General features: G+C 39.5%; 1 protein-coding gene across 2 annotated transcripts; it reads left to right on the top strand.

Annotated features, from left to right (window-relative positions):
- Positions 1–7: 7 nt before the first annotated feature.
- rab11fip4a (RAB11 family interacting protein 4 (class II) a) lies at positions 8–16,204 on the top strand. 2 transcript variants are annotated; one of them, XM_026165949.2, is made up of 15 exons: positions 8–318; positions 5,340–5,427; positions 5,880–5,968; positions 8,583–8,728; positions 8,838–8,999; positions 9,714–9,848; positions 10,734–10,769; positions 11,015–11,123; positions 11,457–11,560; positions 11,805–11,945; positions 12,632–12,713; positions 12,944–13,081; positions 13,211–13,357; positions 15,143–15,286; positions 15,367–16,204. In XM_026165949.2, exons 1-15 carry the CDS (start codon positions 166–168, stop codon positions 15,481–15,483), a joined length of 1,791 nt encoding a protein of 596 aa, XP_026021734.1. In that variant the 5' UTR covers positions 8–165; the 3' UTR covers positions 15,484–16,204. The 2 variants fall into 2 exon arrangements, with proteins under 2 accessions (XP_026021734.1, XP_026021735.1); XM_026165950.2 differs by lacking the exons at positions 8–318; positions 5,340–5,427; positions 5,880–5,968 and adding an exon at positions 8,076–8,196.
- The last annotated feature ends 1,223 nt before the right edge of the window (positions 16,205–17,427 follow it).

Here is a 17,427-nt window from a genome sequence, read left to right as displayed (position 1 = left end):
TTGAGCGTGCCGTGCTGCTTGTATAACAGTAGCGGTACCAGTCGGTCCGGCGGAGCTGAAGGCTGGGATGGTGATGGCGACCGTCGGAGTCGGTGTCTTGCAGTCCGTTTGATTGAGGAAAACCAGAATATAAGCTGTGTGTGTGTGCAGCGCGAAGCCTGTATAATGGAAGGACGTGCCTTTCCCGAACAAGAACAGCTCCTACAGTTTTTGAGGAGGCTCAAGGAGGTTTTCGACGTCTGTGACGAGGATGCTGACGGCTTCATCCGGGTGGAGCACTTGATGGACCTCGGTCTTCAATTCGGTCAAGGAGACGAGGTGAGAGGCTGGAAGGGACTGGGTAACAAAGGACAAATAGCACATCTGCATTCATATTCGTATAATGTTTCCAATATGGTGAATCTGTAATACGTGGAGCTTTTAACAACAGACAACCTGTCCTGCTTATTAACAGTCACAGGTGTGTTAGAGGTGCCAGCAGCTTATTTGCTGCGGTATGACATAGGACAGGCTACAGGAGACTTGACATCCTCGGTGGTGGCTGACATGCTTTGTCTTGCGTTTCCCATTCACTTAAACTGTTCCAGCCTCACAACATTAGGAAAGCTGAAGACTGACGACAATGGGGGCATTACAGCCTCTGTAAAATTAGAAAGCCTAATAATGCAGCTTTACTGCTTATAGCTACACTTTTATCAATGATGAAGGTCTTCTGTAATCCCCCCTCCCCAATAGGGGTTAACTAATACATCAGTCTCAGTGGCTGTATAAAGTCAGTGCGGGGGAAAACAATTCTGAAATCTGATTTTTGCAGCATCATAAAATACATTGTTTAATACAGGTGCTCTGATTTTGTCAGGATAAGAAACATGTTTGGCTATTTTAAAAACATAGTATTGTACAATATTGTAATATTATCCTAGATACTGACTGTACTAATAGAAGAAAGTGGGCAAATGCAGGATCCTGAGCAGTGCTTTGTTCTCCAGTCTGAATGTTTAGACTGGAGTGAAGAATTTCATTTGTCATTTAAACCTTGATAAGAAACATACAAAGTGAAATGGCTTTACATTCTATGTGCAAGATCAGATATCAGCGTGTTTGTGTTGTTCCTAAAACACTGTGATAAATGTCGCCCTGAAACCTTCACTGCAGCTAAACAGTTTGTCCACACCTGGGACGAGCGTGTTTAAGGGGATTATGCCAGAAGGCCGAGCCACACGTAGATTTCCACACATAGTTACCGTGATTAACCATCGATGAGCCTTGCTTCAGTGGTCAGAGTTGATCCTGGAGATGCACCATATCTTTGTCATGCTTCTGACCCGTTGAGCTGTCAGGGAGCAGCTAATGAAAAATGTGATGCTATGTAACATTTTATTACAGCCCCAAATATGTGAAGTGATGTAGTATTTTATCAAAGAGTATTTAATATTTTCTGTAGCAGAATTATATAATTTTCCATATTGGATGATGATTTTTGTGTGCCATGATAATAACCCCAAGCAGGGCTATAGTCCCGAACCAGGGACCTAACTATATATATATATATACACACACACACACACACACACACACACACACACACACACACACACACACACACACACACACACACACACACACACAGAGTAGATCTTCAATTTATTTAGAAATATGCTTGTTGTTGTTCAGGTTTACATAAATAAGAAAGCTATATAAATAATAACTGATGACTTTAAGCGGGCTTAGTCTGCAAGTGTTTCCAGTCCTTTGCTGATTGAGTTTACATATTTGAAAAGGTGGAGTGATGTCTGCTTGTGACTGTGGAGTTTGCTTTAAAGTGCAACAGCGGCTGAAAACCCAGGACACATCACTAAAAATAGCTCAGCCATGCTAAAATGAAGCTACTTCCTCATGTCGCTCCTCCCCTCGTGCACTTCCACTCATCTCTGTGCTTTGTCTCCATGGGAACGGGAGCTTCACTAGATCTCCGCAAGTGGATTGGTTGATTATTAAGTAATTAAATGATCTGCTCAGCTGCTCAAAACAACTCAGGAGAACACCAGCAGCTCTGCATTTCTGTTTGTTCCAGCAGCGTCTGTGGATCGTGGGTTATACACACATCCTGTATTATTTCATCATATTTTTGAAGACATATTTCTGTATGTTTTGTGTAGAAATTTACTGCTAAAGATGTACATTTTTATATTTTATCATCTAAAATAAACAAATCCTATTGTGCTCATTTCGACCATACACCTGCATGCCTCTTTATTAGCTATACCTCGTTACTACTGGGTTGGATGTCATTTTGCCTTCAGAACTCCCGTAATCCTGCATGGCATAGAATTATCAAGGTGCAGGAAACTCCATGTTGACATGATAATATCACACAGTTGCTACAGATCCCCTATTCCACCCCATCCCACGCTCTATTGGACTGATATCTGGTGACGGTGTAGGCCATTTAAGTGCAATAAACTCCCTGTCATGTTCAAGAAACCAGTTTGAAATTTGTGACTTGTGTTGCATTCTGCTGCTCATAAAGTAATGCACATGATCAGCAACAACTCTCAGGTACAATGTAGGATTTATGCTCAGTTGCTACTAAAGATGAGCATTTCTGTCATCGCCACTTTGGTCTTTGAAAAATAGACGTGATGAGTGAGAGATCGCTCTTAGTAAGATTATGCATGCTTTGGTTAATGATATGTAATTGAATATACTCCAGTTATCCTCTTTTTGACAATTAGAATGATCAGAATTTACAAAATGAACTTCATGTTTTATTCAGCATGACCCAAAATGATTGGTTTATTCTTTTCAATGCAATATGTGAAAAACATGCTCATTTTAATACATAGGCCACCAATACTTCATTGCTGTTGATTTCTTTTTATACATACGAAAACACCTGATATCTTTTCATCTATGTCCACTCAACATGGCAGACTAAACTATTCATCACTTTAATGTGGACACGGCCAACTGGGATCTGGTGAGCTCTCTATTCTATATTTAGACGTTACTTTCTTCCCTCCTCTCACTGTTCTCTGAAGCGTTGCACATTTCATGTTAAGTAGATGGACACCACTATGTGAAACAAGTGCGACATTTATTAGCACAGAATCCCTCTTGTCGCAGTCGCTGGGTCTAATACGTTTCCTGGCTGAAAGCCTGACACTGAATCATTGTTGTTTTCCCCTTTGGCAGAATTATCTTCTCACTGTATGGTAAAAACTATTTTCAGACCAATTGGAAAGGTCTACCGCTGATGTACTGTGTTGTTAAATGTTTGTGAAACACAAAATCTGAGATATGAGAGCTGGCTGGCAAAGAACACTCCACTCAGAGCTTTTATTTGGGGAAATTAAAAGCAGCATCCATAAACGTAATATGAATCCTTTTAGTTTATTAGCTTCTTGTACTTTTCTTTAACCATTGAATACAATACTACATTTTATAGTCTTTGTAAAAACATGATATGAAATGTTTCAGCACTCTGAGCTGTATATTTCCATTTTCATCTCTCTTACTTTTTTATATTTTGCACGTTTGCACTATTTTAATGTACCCTGTAGTACTGTATGAAGGTACACGAATGAAAACTTATCTTTGTAAGGTACAGGAAGCGAAGCTAAAAGCGCCCCTAGTAGCAGTGCCCCTCTGTACCTAGTGACAGATCGAGGTACCTGTATAAGTACAATGAGGTGCTATATTTGTGTGGACTTGGTTCCCCAGTAGCCTCTCGTTGTCTTCCTTTGTTCTTGTTATTAGTTTGAGCTTGCAGCAGTCTCGTTACCCTGAGGTAAAATTAAATTATTGATAATTGTGTCAGGTTTGTGGTCTCGATCTAACTTTCCTCACATTTTTCTGATGCTACATAGAAAAAACACCTAATTTAAAAAAAAAGGAAAAAAAAGAGTTTTAACCGTAATTTAAAGATGCCAAAGTAAGTTAGTGGGCTGCATTTCTAGTGTGCTCTGTTGGCTGCAGTCTGTATTTCTGTTTTGAGTATTTGTTCCTGAAGCTCTCTCCTGTCTAACCGTCCTGTGAGTGTCAGATCCACAGTGGCGCTACTTTCTGGTTTTGTACAAAATACTGTTGTCATGGTTTTATTATATACATGCATTGAGTTTTGTTGGCATTGGATGGACCTTTTTTGTCTTTTGGATTAAAGTTGAAAATGAGGACCCAAGAGAACCTCTCATGAATTCTAATGCTGTAAGAGGTTTGTAGTGTCTGGTTTCTGCTCGTGTGACATTAAAGAGTCTTCAGGTTTTTGAAGTCAAACCAGGTAGACAGCTGCTGACGTTTACATTTAATCCTCTGTGATAACGTGACACTGAACTCCAGGACGTGTCCGTTTGTGCTTCTATAGATGCTGACATAACACAACTTGTCCCACAGTATACCCTCAGCTCTTAACTGGTTATTTTCATCTTTTTTATCCTCACTGAGAAAGCTGAGAGCAAGATCAAAGCCTGTGTCACAGAGTAGTTCCACCACTTTCCAGACCCGGAGCTATAATCCTCTTTTGACTTATTTCATCTTTGTGTCAACAGAACAGCGATCCTAAAAGCTTCTTTACTTTTACAAATAAAACTACAAATTTGTCACATTTTAGATTTTAGTTGTCAGAGTTGTCTCACTCCATTTGAGCCTCCAAGGGGCCACTCTGACATCTGACAGTCTATATCAGGGTAGTAGTAGTAGTACTGTCAGAGTACTCATTGTTGCATACTAGGATAAACATCCCAGATAATTTCTTTTTTCCAGGAAATTTTTCCTTTACAACATAGATTTTCAATTATTTTCATAAAATTTTTATATTTTTTATTTTTTTCAGTAATGTAGATACAAATAAATAGAAAAAAAGTGTTTTAAGTTCCATTTTGATGTATGAAGATAAAAAAAAACAAAAAAAAAACAGCCCTAATCTAAGGACATCAGTAATAGCTGTGCAGTTTATTATTAATTTTATGCAATAGGATGTTTCCTACTTTACCGTGGCTGGCATCTTCTGGAGGGGAAAACAGGGACTCGATACTTTTTATTCAGTCTGCCACTTTTTCCAGAAAAGTAGGATAAATCTGGAGTTCTTTGTGAAGTCGGCTGTTTGGTTTATGTAATCCGTAGTTACAGGCAGTCTTTGTGAACCTGGACCCTGGTGTCTCTTCAGACGCCTCTAACAGTAAAACGTGGTTGATGTACTTGTGTGAATCGTCTAATATTTTTCTATGCACACCTTTAAGATTTTTGCTGATGTCAGTTAACAAGGGTACGAGTTACCTTCTGTGTTTTTATTAAAGCGGGTTTCCTTTAGAAAAGGCTGACTTTACTTTTGTGTCTTGCAGGTGAAGAAGTTGACAAGGTACCTGGATCCTAACGCTCATGGGAAAATCAACTTCAAAGACTTTTGCCACGGAGTGTTTGCTATCAAAGGTGAGACATGGACTTTGATTGTCCTGCTCTCTGTCATGAGAAGATGTGTGAGCTTTGTAACTTTGTAACCTTGTCACATTTAGTTAAAGCTCGGTAAACTGTTTTCTACTATTTAGTTTTCTTGCTAAGCTAAGACAAACATCTGCTGACCTCACACTTGTGTTGTTTATACAGACATCATAGTGTTGTCAGCACTTTCATGTAACTGTCAGAATGGAAACAATCTGCTCCATACTCTTCTTCTAATGCTACATGGCCCATTTTACCTTGAAAATGACAAAAAGAGTTTGGATATTATAAAATGAAACATGTAAACATTGAAGATGATACCACTTTATTCACGTAGCTCAAATTACAACAAATATTCTTACTGGTTTTATTACAGAGGAAACATCTGCTTATGTTATTTCCCCTCTTATTATTTACTTTCCTCCCCACACTTGTCCTCCTAGGTTGTGAAGAAATAATGAAGATGACCGTGGGTCCTCGCAGCCATGCCTCCAGCCAGCCATCTGTCACAGACAATGGCTATATATACCAGGTGATTGGATCTTCAATGGTGCACATAATTCTGTGGCATGATGTGAAAACACACCCTGAAACGTCTCCGTTAATTCTGCAAATTATTTTAAAGACACTTTTTAAAGTTTTTGTAAACTCAGATGTCAGAGTGAAAGTGGACATTGTTTACATGGAGTGAAACAGCAATAATTCAGCAGTGAAGCTAAGATCATCGATAACTGTTCATTTAGAACAGTGTTTCTCAAGGTTTAGATTTATATTCATAATAAATGAAAATCACGAGGCACTGATTTCTTACCTAAACACCAGAGTTTAAGTGTCAAAAATGTGATATAGTGACTGACTTTTCAGAAACAATTTTTTTTATATAAACCTGTACTGCTGGGCTTCCATACAGCTCTGAAGATGCTGCTGGTTCCTAGCATGTGTACTACCTTAAATATATCTCAATTATTTTTGTATCATAAATTTACTGTGTGAAATGTATGTTGCTGTGCGTGGCTGATTATGTCCCTCATAGAGATTAGCCTAACTGGATCGTTGCTTAGCAACAAGAGGATGAGCGAGACAAGAGCGAGACGGAGAGCGAGAGAGAGCGAGAGAGCCGAGGTGTGGTTTTGTCCCAGCTAAAGCTTCGCTGTGCTTTCTACATTACTGCTGGAGCTGCAGTCGTATTTATTTGTGTCTAAGCTCTGAGGACACTGAGCCTTCAGGCATTGGGAATACAGTAGATTTTTGTTTTTAGCTCCACCACAGCAGATGCATTCACACGTACACACTCATTAGTGTGATTTGTGACTTTGTATTGGAGATGAGTGAGATGGTGTCCACACTTATTTGGTAAGTTGCACGAATGTGTCAGACTAACTGATTTCTAACTTTTTGAAAGAGAAGATTAGTCCAATAAAGGAAAAGCACACAGACTGGCACAAAGCTTAAAGTTGTTTTTCATTTTATGTGGCGTTTCTGTGTGTGGATGAATTGGGATATATTATGTTATTTTGTGTGTGTATATATATAAATATATATACATATGCTCCCACACCCCTTCATCACAGACAAAAATGTGTTTAATTAATGAGTGAAAGGTGGGTAGCAGTCCCTCAGATGCCATATTATGTCTGTCTTGTGTCTTTATATGTGAACATCCACAATCCAGCAGAATCCTAAGTAAGAACAGAGTATGGAGCCACTGCTTTTACTGGTAATGATGAGAAACTTGACTTTGTGTGTGTGAAAGAGCGCTTGGGTGTGACCTTGTCATGGTACTACAGTGGGGTTAAGCCAGACAGCAGCATGATTTATTAATAATATACTATCTGGGGCACGCTAACTCCCACATGATAAATCAGCCCAAGACACTACCTCAAATACAACTTCATCATATTCTGTTCAAATCATGAGAGCAGGTCAGAATACCAGCTGTACTGCTGTTTCTCTCTTAAAGCCGTCGCTTTGTGTCGCTGATTTAAACTCCCCTCTTTGCTTTAGTGATTTCTGGGGAAAATGTTTGGCTCACACCTAAAGCTAACCTTAATGCTAATCACAAAGGTCCAAACATTGGATATTGTTAGTAATATCCAATGTTTGGACAATTAAAGTCATCTTAAATATCTTGAGATCAAACTTAAACATCTGAAATTCTTTGAGTTTGTACGTCTCATACAGTTAGTATGTGATGGGGTATTGAAACAACAGTAGATTACAAGCAGAAACATTTTTAAATTTCTATTTAAACTGTGGTTTAACCCTTAAAACTTCATTGTTTGATTAAATCTGCTAAAATAAGCACAGGAAGGCAAGACTGATTTCTCTAAATAGCCTTTTAATAAATGTAGGCTGACATTCCTGGATCTTATTGCTGGATTCGTCTAAATGCAGTGGGATTCTTTCTAGTTTGAGTTTTTATTGATAGTATTTAGTTTTCTGTTTGTGTTGTTGCTGTTAATTCCTTTGTAATTTAAGTCTTGTCATTTTTGCCTTAATTTTTAGTTACTGGTGACCCTGAGCTTATTTTGGCTCCTCGTGTCTTATATCTAGTTGTCTTTCCCTTTTGTTACTTTATTGTGTGTGTATTTTGGCCTGTTTTCTTCCTTTAGCTACTTCCTGCCTTTACTTTGAAAGGTTCAGTTTTCCTGCCTCTCTTATTACCTGATTATTCTCAGCTGTGTTTTGTTCCCCAGCTGTTTTCATCGCCCCTCTTCACCTTTTGTGTTTTTACACACAGTGGTTCATGACAGTTTCCTTGTAAGCAAGATTATAATCTTCGCATTTTTTATTTGAAATGTATATTTCTAAGAACTATATATTAAGATGCTGATGATCCGTTGTTCAGTGTAATCAGTGACTAGGCACTGTATCGGACTTGTATCTCATGCATGATTTTAGCTGCTCTTTGAATAACTGTTTACATGTGATTTTAGTAAACATCTCTGTGTGATGATGTGATTTTGAACTCAAGGGTTTCTGCTTTGAAATTGAAAAAAAAAAGTAAAGTTAACTTATAATTCAATTTGTCCTGTTGAAGCGATGCCTTGTGTTGAAGTGTCTAATGTGACTGTTACTTCTATTTCTGAAGTCCTGTAAAGTTCGATTTTTAATCCTAATTCACATAATTTTTCTTGTATGTTCAGAATGGTGAGGCAAAGCTTGGTCCTCCAATTATCATGTGTACACGGTCCTACCAGGAAAGCACGTGTGCTGATGGCGAGTGCGACATGGACAGCAGCACTGAAAATGGCAACAGCTCTGACTCGCTTCACCCAACACGGCAACGCAGGTCAGTCATAACCAGTCTGAGTTGGGACTTTAGGAAGACTTAGAATTTCTTTTGATTGTGGGTTTGTTTTTTTCCCCTTTAATTGTTTTGTTTTGGAATGCAACCCTAGCCGCCTGATTGGCTCAGCGTCTGCGCCCGTCATCTCTAGAGAGGAGCAGTTTGAAGACTACGGTGAAGGGGAGGATGTAGATTTTACTCCCAGCAGCCCTTGCCCTGAAGAAGAAACACGAACAAATGGTTTCTCAGATCTTGGATCCTCGCTTCCCTCCAGGTTGGTGTCTGATGAGAAGGAAGCACTCCCTTAATCGTATGCACACGCAGAATTACATACAAACATATCTTAAGACCCAGTTTTCATGCAGAAAAAGACAAATCAGACTTTTTGGCTGTTTGCTTGTCCTAAAGAGAAAAGCACAGGGCTGTTAACAATGGGCCTGTTTGATTTGAATGCAGTGCATTGTTTTAGACAGTACTGCAAGTTTTCTGAACCATGGCTTGAAAAAGTAGAGCAGGGGTGTCAAACTCAAATACACAGTGGGCCAAAGTTCAAAACTGGAACAAAGTCGCGGGCTAACGTTAATATTTATTGAAATATATTTATTCCTCCAGATTTAAGAATGAATCTTTTCTTATGGACTCAAACACGTTTTGCTGAAAAACTGAATATGGAACAAGCAAAGCTTAATACTAAACAATATATATATTAGCTGTATAATACCAGTAGGCCAGCTCTGATAGTATTTTTGGTATGGCTTCACGGGCCAAATGTAATTAGGCTGCGGACCAAATTTGGCCCGCGGGCCGCAGTTTGACACCTATGAAGTAGAGACTGGAAGACATTTCATTGACGCATGCCAATGTGCTCTGCAGACATTGCAAATATCTATAGCTAACAGCAAGAAGCTGACTTTCACTTTTTCAGACATGCTTATTTATATTTGATTATATATGTGGACATTAATCAATTCATTCTTTATAATTCCAGTGCTGGCCACACCCCTCAAAAGATGCGGCAGCTGTATAACAGTGAGCTGCTGGACATCTACTGTTCGCAGTGCTGCAAGAAAGTGAATCTACTCAATGACTTGGAGGCTCGACTGAGAAACCTCAAGGCCAACAGGTGGAGCACACATTCACTGATGTTCATTTCTGGGAGTGACCTGGAACTGTCTTCATCCTAAGACTGAATGAATTTCAGATTTTTAAAAAAGAAAAAATGGTGTGTGTTCATCATTGGGGTATCACACTACTCATTCTTGAGCCCCGGGTCCAAGAGGACCAACGTGGCTACCATGCTAACCGTGGAACACCTGATTACCCTTTCAAGACAGGGAAGCACTTCCGAGTATGAGGCCTTCATTTTCAGTGAGAAAACGGTGGATTCGACCCTCTGGGATTAGATAGAGATGTTTCAAGTACGCTGCAGTCTTGTTCGTAAGACTGATGGTGTAGCATCAGTGCTAATGCAGGCAGGGAGGAGAGAGCTTAGCCTAAAAGATCAAGCTTTAATTTACCAGTCAGTATAGCACATTCGTACAGTTATCTATTTTTTTGGAGCTATTGGTAATGGTAATGACTCTTGCTGCCTCAGCATCGCCCTAATGTCACAAAGCTTGGATTAGCTGTCTTAGCCATCCAGCTAAATCCCCTCTTATTCATTCTTGGCATCAGATGCTGCATCCACATCAAAGGGTGAGCTCGAGTTGTTGCTATAGCAACTGTATCCCAATGTGGCGGGATGACTGGTTGTGAGTTTTTGTGTCTTGTGTGCGAACAGCAATACAGCTGAAACAAGAACACTGACTGTGGTTAAAACTGTATCGTATGGCAACCACAGAAGAACATTGTTTGAAACCACTGTGTGAATGAAAGCAGAGGTGTCATTGCACTAATTTTACTACCAGCAAATAGAGTTGTAGCAAAGGCTTTTGGATTATTAAAATGGATAGTTGAAGCCTGTGTTACTGTCAGTATGTGTGACTCGGTTCCTCTCCTGTTTTTTCAGTCCTAACAGGAAGATTTCCAGCACGGCATTTGGACGGTGAGTGACCTGACGTTCTTACAAAGCGCCTTTTTAAATTCTTGCTGCTCTAAATCATCTGTGCACTGTAGATATCATAAACTGTTGCTTAGTTTTGGCATCTTTCTCGTTACAATATAAAAAATGCAGCCACTGAAGAACATGGTGGTAGTGGACACTAATGCAAAGCATATACAGGATTTACATGTTTATGCAGTGTAAATATGATGTCTCCTGTTTCTCGGGTGTTTTCTCTCTCCCTGCAGTCAGCTGTTCCAGGCCAATCACAGCGTGTTTGGGTCCAGTCAGGGCAGCAGCACAGAGGATCTGTTCACAGACAGTATCGACTCCTGTGACCTTGACATCACAGAGAAAGTAAACACATAATAATCTTCACCTGCTGGATGATCCTCTAGCTCATAGCACATCTCCAGAGCAGAACAAGGACTACTGTCACAAACTAAGAGTCTAACTGGTGAAGCAGCAGCCTCGTTTTAGCTAATGAAAAATAAAAACAATGCTGAAATAAATTGAAGTCTGTGAGGTGGGGAAAATAGTGTTAGTGTGTAGGAGGATGGATCAATTTAAAACGGGCGATTAATCTCCTGTTAACAACGAGCTGTGTAGAGGCATACTGGGAATGTCTGTATGCAAATGAAGAAGATGCTCTTTAACCTTTAGGCCTTACCTGTGTGATGTGTCACTCAGGTCAGCTACCTGGAGAAAAAGGTGACCGAACTGGAAAGTGACAGTCTGGCCAACAATGACCTCAAGTCTAAACTCAAGCATGACAACACCCACCTTGTGCACAGGTAAGAATACTTGAGCTGAGTGGGTGCTTTGGCTGGGTTTGGTTCCTGTACAAAAAGGCGTGGTGTTTATTTTCATACAAATAACATTAATTGCACCTGTTTGATCATTCTTTACAAGTGGTGCAGATATGAGATATATGTGATGTGAATTAGTCCATAGATCTTATATAAACCTGTGCAGCATTTTGGTTCTAGCTGACTAGTCTGTACCAGTCTGAATGACCTCTGTGTTTTTGCTTCCAAGGGTTCATGAGCTAGAGGAGCAGGTGAAGGATGCAGAGACAAAGTCTGCAGAGAGTCTCAAAGAAGAGGTGAAGAAACACCGGGAGGCTTACACCAAGATGGAGAGAGATAGAAACACAGAGATAGAGCTGCTCTGTAACAGGTAAACTAACCAGCAATTTACCTGAAGGGAAGTTTCCCCCATAATCCAACTCCTAAACAGGCTGGTGCTAGATTTGGCTCTGATACAAGATCAACTACACATCTGCTGTTAAGGCAGGCATTCTGTAACCATAAACTACCACAGACACTGATTGGCTGTAGGTCTCATGAAATGAAACTGCTGTTAGCCTTGTTACCCTGCCGTTGCCTGCTATTAAGACAGGAAATAAGGAAATGTGCAGCGCAAATTTACAAGCTGCTGTGCTGATCAAAGACGGTCAGCGTTCTGGCACTTTAAAAACACCAAGCCTTACTCATGTCTTTTAACCTCCTAGGGCCTGGCGTCCATATATGTGGACATCACATTTTGGGTTGTCAGGCCCTTGTAGAGCCCTTGTGCTCTACAAGGGCCTAATATCCGCTTACAGGGACATTATACTGCCACTTCTATCAACATTTAAAACAAATGTCCTCATTTTTGGATCTCATTTTTCTCAGAAACAAAAATCTGGTAAAAAACAATACAAAACAGGTAATTCTTTTTATATTCATCAGGTCTCAATCAGCCCAAATAGCAAAGAGAAATTGAAAATGCATGCCATGAAAGAGTTCAGGTCTTAGGAGGTTAAAGTTCACTGGGGTACCTGTGATACCAAACTAAAGCTGTTTGCGTTTGTTCACCCTAAGGTTACAGCAGTTAGAAGAAGAGAATACAGAGATGAAGTTGAATGTGTGCAGACTCAAGTCTCAGACTGAAAAAATGGATCAGGTATGCTGAAGTATCTTCCTGTGTCATCATGATGTAATCCTTTTATTATTTTATATAAACTTCATGAGTAGTTTCACCTTGACAAGCTTTTTTCTTTTAGTTTGTCTGTACTCATCTTGGTTGCTGCTAGGTTTCCATATCTCAAATGTTGCGAATTTTCCTACATATATCATAAAAACATGAGTGTTTCTTTTTCTCAGCCACTGTTTCCTGACTTGTGTATTTTGCAGGAGAAGCAGAGGGTGACAGACAAACTGGAGGACACTAGTTTGAGGCTGAAAGATGAGATGGACCTGTACAGGAAGATAATGGACAAGCTCTGGCAAAACCGCCACGAGTTTCAGAAGGAAAAAGAGTCCATGCAGGAGGTGAGACACTCCTCCCAGGCAATCATTTCTATGAAAATAACTTCATTTCCCACTGTAGTCACCAGGTAAGATAAGAAAAGGTTAATGTGGAACATGTTAGAGTTGTTTGACCGACTGTTTTGTCTGCAGCTGATTGATGATCTCCGTCGGGAGCTCGAGTATCTGCAGTTGTTTAAACTGGAGATGGAACATCCTGGGAAAGGCAAGGGGCTGTCTGAGTTTAACGCCAAAACCAGGGAGATGGAAATGGAACATGAAGTGAAGAGACTGAAACAGGTCCACACAGAACACACTCATCCTTGTTCTTCCTCATTGCAGAAAAGACTTTCTCTTCTACTTTTAATTCCACAATGGTCAGATTTGTGTCATTTCATTTATTTCTATTTAATCCACACAAAAAATAAATTCTTGAAACATGCATATATCCAAACAAGGAGCTGCTTGAGCCCCGTTAATGTGTATTGGGAAGTAGCATACTGAAGTAGAACTCCCAAACCTGTGTTGATACACTGATGGATCGCTCAGTCCTGCTAACTTTACTTTGCTGTGTAAAAGTCCCATTCTGACCACCTGTAACGTGCGCTCCATTTCGTAACTGCTCTCACATCAATTTCGGTTTCAAACTTTTATGTTTATGTTGAGCTGCAGAGAAGCCAAATATTAGTCTTTAGTTGTAAAGTCCACAGCAAGCCCAAAGGCGCTTTGTCAGGTCAGAAATGCTCTCTGTTGTGTCCTTGTCTGTTTTTCTCTTCCCAACAGTCACAGGGTAATCTCCAGTGTTGGGCAAGTTACTTTGAAAAAGTAATTAGTTGTAGTTACTTTTTTGAAGAAGTAACTAGTAACTTAGTTACAATATTATAAAAGTAACTAATTACTAGGAAAAGTAACTATTGCGTTATGGTTAACCCTCTGGGGTGGCTGTTTTTGACTACTTTTGATTTTACCGCTTTAAAAAGTGTTTACCTCGCCTTGTTTGGTATCGTTCTTTTCAGCACAACCTCACATGTCTGAATTTACAGTTTGTTTGTTTTTTCATTTTGAAATACTGCATTAGCACAATTGATCCGAAATCAGACAAAAAACAGAGTAGAAAAAAAGTTGCATTTTTTTACTGTAGCAACCACAAACGAATCATTTTCATAATTTGAAATGCAAATATACATTGTAAACTTTACAAATCTATGCACAAGTTTTGCAAACCACAAAGTTGTATGCAGCTATTTACCTAAAAAAAAATTAACCATTTCAAACTATTTACAGAACAATCAGGTGTTCTACATCAATCTAGATGCCACACAAACTATTTGTGCAAAAATAATTTCTGTCCACCATGAGATAAAGGAGAACATCACAGGCCTGATACCTGCAGGCCTGACAACAGGTGTATCACTCGTCCCGTTTTCTACCTGGAGACAGCGTTTATACTGTTATCTGCCTTTGGTGGCTTTATGGCAGCAACTCATTGTTCTGACACACACAGCAAAACTATCCACTACACTACACACTAACTGGGATTTGCTATGTCATCTTAAATTGGTCATGTGATTGGTTTAACCATGACTACTCTATTCTTTCTCAGCCAATCAGCAGTACCTGTGCGATTGTTCCCCCCCCCCCCCCCCCATATCTCCCAGTAAGCTGAAGACAGCTTCAACAGTCTGTGTTGAAAAATGGTTACTGAAAAAAGTAACACCGTTACTTTTAACGCCATTATTCCCATCACTGGTAATGACCATTCATTTGGGCTACCCTGCATTTCCCTGTTAATACCCAGTTTTGCCAAACTGGCATTGGCCAGCGGTGGTTTCATACTTGATTAAATCATTAAAACAATATTTTCATGAAGTAAAAATCTTCCTTTCAACTCAGAAAAATTGAAGAGAAACCCAAGTGTATGTGATGTTTGGAGGGAGAGTGAGACATACACCCACAGTCAAAGGCAGGCAATCCTAATCACATGTAATGGATATGGCTCGGTTATATTTGTGAGATTTTTCAAGCTCACTGCTTTCTCAAATTCACACACACATCGAGTCAGGACCGGGTCCTTTGTGTCTGTAGGAGAACCACAAGCTGCGCGATCAAAACGACGACCTGAACGCTCAGATTCTCAGTCTGAGCTTGTACGAGGCCAAGAACCTGTTCTCCTGTCAAACCAAGGCCCAGTGCCTGGCAGCTGAGATTGACAACGCTTCCAGAGATGAGGTTGGTCTGTTACTGCTGGTTGGATGAAATGGTTATTCTTGATATAACTGCGCTTGTAATGCATTCCTCTTCTCGCTCAGCTTGTGGATGCTTTGAAGGAGCAGGAGGAGATCAACCTGCGTCTGAGGCAGTACATGGACAAAATCATTTTGGCCATTCTCGACCACAATCCTTCCATCCTGGAGATCAAGAATTAAACACAATGCACATTTGTATTAGTGAAGCTGTGCTGATCTACCGTTACCTTTAGTCCGTAAAGTTGTAATCCATAACATTCCTGTCCTGGCTGAAGCTGATGGAGCTGCTTACGCTACAGACAAACACATTTGCATTGTTCACTCAGTGATGTTTTTTTTCACAGATATTGTGCACGTTTGGTCCCCCCTGTGAGATGTAAATCTTAAGCTGCAGTACAAAATGCAGGAAATGTTCTGTTGGTGGACATAAATATTTTTTCCTGCTGAACTGCAGCAAACAGTTCACATTAAAGCTTTCCTGCATTTCAGCATCAACTCTTTGGGTATCATTGCTTTTACTTGGAAGGTGACACTAACCCTGGATATTTAATCCCTTTAATGTGTGACCACTTTGAATCTGGTAACACATTTTAATGTGTGGATGTTACCACAAATTACTGATAATGCAATAAATGGGCAGTTTTTGGTTTGGGTACAATCAGAATCTGATGTCACTAAAAAGTTAAGGATTACAACTTTACATTGCAGCTAACATTCTGAATGTTTGACACTTGCACACAAATGTATGTACATTACCACAGCAGCTGGTCTCCACATCCACCCGAAGTAAACTCCTCTTTATAAGGAATCACTGTAGAGCAACTTTGCCATTTTAATCTTATCCACCGATGTTTATCACTGTATGTTTGAAAGTACATAAAAGAAAAGCATCTTTCCTGTATGTTACGTAATTTGGACAACTGTCTTTGACTCACAGGCACCAAGTGGAAAACAGATTTAAGAAGTGAAGCAAATAAAATGGGAAGGTGAACCGTTTCTGTAGTAAAATCAGAAACGAGTTGTTCTGTAGAGATTGTAGATAGCTACACAGTACATGAACACTGATGTAAGCCTTTCTGGTGACACTCAACTTTTCAGTTCTTGTGATCATTTGATTGCGTTTCTAACCCTTTAATTTAGCTGTTTGAACACAGCCGAATGTTTACATTGAACCATATGCTTTTATATCGGTTTTCAGTAGTAGTTCCAAATGTTAATGTCACTAACTACATGAAGCCTTTGCTTTCTGAAGACTTTTCACTATAGAGATATTTAAAGGTGCCAATGAACAGAATTATGTGCCAAATCATTTGTTTTCCACAAATAATCTAGTAGATGAAGAGCATCATACTGCAGAGCTGGATGGCTTACATGTACTTGTATATTAGCCAAATTAGCATGTGTATCTATGAATCCAGAACTGTAACATGCATTTATTAATAAATGTGTAGAAATGTGCGCACATCATAAAAACTGCAAGTCCAGATCGTGTCGTGCTGTTCTGATCTGAGCTTATTCCAAATTTTCTCACCAAATATGAAAATATTCAGGTTCAGGAAATTGTATTTAGCTTTGCAAGGAAATGAATACATGTGACACATGTGGTGAAGCTCGAGGATTTTAACAGTGTGAACTAATGATGTTCTTTGCATTGAATATAGATTACAAGAAAACTCTGTGGGGCACCTTTAAAATCAGGTTCTGCACTGTAGCCCAACTATGAAAGCACATAGCACGTGATATAGTAACACACTTGTTTCGTAGGCAAAGTTTATATACCTGGAACAATGATTTTAAAATAGGGTGTAAACATTCTTGTTCTGTCAAAATTCACATGTTCACATTGATTTCTTTTATTTTTGTACCACACATGGAGCAATGGGTGACTAGATGTGTAAATAAAATCCATTCGCTTAGCACCACAAAGTTGGTCCTGGTTGCTTATTCGTAGTCTTCTTGTCTTGTTACTGGGTACAAAGTAACAAATATGTTAATGCAGGTGTGATGTCATGTTGTACACAGAATGATAGGAATTCTGTCCAACCTCAGTTGGGACATACATACAGTCACTTTAATATATTTAATGAAGTCATGTGAATTATTAACTGGGGGTTTGTCCCCACG

Source organism: Astatotilapia calliptera, chromosome 4 (assembly GCF_964374335.1).
Source record: "Astatotilapia calliptera chromosome 4, fAstCal68.1, whole genome shotgun sequence".
NCBI classification, from domain to species: Eukaryota; Metazoa; Chordata; class Actinopteri; order Cichliformes; family Cichlidae; genus Astatotilapia; species Astatotilapia calliptera.
The sequence above is the reverse complement of the archived record's forward strand: the minus strand, read 5'-3'. Positions and strand labels throughout refer to the sequence as shown.

Bases quoted from the DNA above. Each gene is read 5' to 3' on its own strand.
- rab11fip4a (XM_026165949.2), top strand. From the start codon at position 166: ATGGAAGGACGTGCCTTTCCCGAACAAGAACAGCTCCTACAGTTTTTG. The intron at 11,124-11,456 runs GTAAACACATAA...TGTGTCACTCAG, and splicing joins ACCTTGACATCACAGAGAAA to GTCAGCTACCTGGAGAAAAA. The intron at 15,287-15,366 runs GTTGGTCTGTTA...CTTCTCGCTCAG, and splicing joins ACAACGCTTCCAGAGATGAG to CTTGTGGATGCTTTGAAGGA.